Here is a 2057-nt window from a genome sequence, read left to right on the forward strand (position 1 = left end):
CCTATATAATACCTATATAATACCTATATAATACCTATATAATACCTATATAATACCTATATAATACCTATATAATACCTATATAATACCTATATAATACCTATATAATACCTATATAATACCTATATAATACCTATATAATACCTATATAATACCTATATAATACCTCACTCTGTTAGACCATTTACATTAGGACGAATACATCAAACACATATCGGAATTGGAGGATGTGTCAGAAGAGCCGGAGACTCAGTCCTTTTTGGACGGGAATTAATGCAGCGATTGCGGATTATGTCGACATATGTGAAGTCTGCAGAACATACGAAAGACGGCAACTAAAAGAAACACTTCTCTATCATGAGATAACGAAACTGCCATGGGCTAAGGTAGGCATAGACCTAATGAGTTTCCACGAGAGAAACTATCTTATTGTAGTAGATTACTTTAGCAGCTTCATAGAAGTGGATCCGCTAATTGACACTACGTCAAAGACGGTTATATCAAAATTAAAGGCTCAGTTTGCCCGTCACGGAATTTCCCAGACGGTGGTGACAGATAACGGTCCACAGTTCGTCGCTAGTGAATTTTTACAATTCGCTGAAAAGTGGGAATTCGATCATATAACAACCATTCCGTATCATTCTCAAAATCAACGGCAAAGTGGAAAGTGCAGTGAAATATGTAAGCATCTGATGGTGGAAGCCCTAGAGGCACGGGAAGACCCGTGGATAGCTTTGTTGGATCAACGAAATACACCACCGCAAGGGACAACACCGAGTCCAGCTCAACGTCTTTTTAGTAGAAGAACTAACGGGCTGTTGCCTATGAAGCTCGATCTACTTAAACCTCAAGTGGTCGATGGGATCTCCCAACAATTAGCCAAACAGAAAGAAACTCAAGCAAAATATTACAATCAAGGTACTAGAGACCTCCCTCTTATCGTACCGGGAACTGTCGTTCGCATGGAACCATTGAAAGGAAAGAAACAGAGTTGGAAGAAAGCTGTGGTAATAGAGCAAACTACAGAACGATCGTACAAAGCGCGAACAGAGGATGGTGGAATATATAGGCGGAATCGACGACAATTGAAGATTACGAATGAAGCAATACTGAATAAACCGACTACTCTAGTGAATAATGACGACGCTGGCTTAGAACAAGTAGCAGCGGAATCCAGTGTCAACCTGCCACCGCAAGACTGCCAACTACAGGCAGAGTCTCAGGTCACTTTGAAGAGTTATACAACTATCTACCAACAAGAAGAGGAGAAGCAGGATCTATCAGAACAGACAAGTTCTCAACCTAGCAGAGAAACAGAGGGCAGTACTTAGAGACTACAGAGAACAACTAGAAATGGCCGAGTGGTGAAGAAACCAAATTATCTGCGAGACTATATTTGCGGCAATGGCTACGACGGGTAGATAGATGGATGTAAGTGTTGTTGGGTACTAATATTTGTCAACTTTAAGAAGGGGGATGTTAGGAGTATGACGTAGTATATACCGGACTACTCGGTTCATTCTGACTGAGTGCCGGTAGCGTGTAGTCCACTTTGTCTTGGGTTCTGGGGTTCTGTACATTGCGTTCTAAGGTTGTGCTAGGATTTCATTTACTTGATACAGTGTGCACGTGCAAGCTAAATTTAGTAGAACAGTTTATGACTTCTGCTACATCAACAGTTGCTGGTTTGTGGCACAAAAGTCATGACACGTATTGCAAGGAAATATGTGGCCATTTACTGTCTAAAAATTTGTTATTTAATTTAAATTAAAACAAAACAAAAAGTTATTGAAAGGATAACATGGTTACAGCTTTAGTTTACTTACTGTTTTAGAAAAATTTGGTGTTCTGATGTATATATGATAGACACTTGACTTTAACTTACATGTACGATTGATGAAACCTTTGTTTGTGGTGAATGGCTTGTCTACCTAAGCATATGCTGATTGGTACATGGGATTGAAACAGTGTTCAAGAGTTAGTTATTAACAATTAGTAATGATATGATTGAATTATGACAAACTATGCAAATGACAATTCAATTATAGTGGTGTAAG

The 2057-nt window shown here is 39.0% G+C and overlaps 1 protein-coding gene across 1 annotated transcript; it reads left to right on the top strand.

Moving 5' to 3' along the window:
- Window positions 1-227: 227 nt before the first annotated feature.
- Window positions 228-1331, top strand: LOC134185358 (uncharacterized protein K02A2.6-like). The gene has a single exon (XM_062653167.1). The coding sequence runs from the start codon at window positions 228-230 to the stop codon at window positions 1329-1331; it is 1104 nt and encodes a 367-aa protein (XP_062509151.1).
- Window positions 1332-2057: the final 726 nt, after the last annotated feature.

This window comes from Corticium candelabrum, chromosome 1, assembly GCF_963422355.1.
Source record: "Corticium candelabrum chromosome 1, ooCorCand1.1, whole genome shotgun sequence".
Lineage (NCBI taxonomy): Eukaryota > Metazoa > Porifera > Homoscleromorpha > Homosclerophorida > Plakinidae > Corticium > Corticium candelabrum.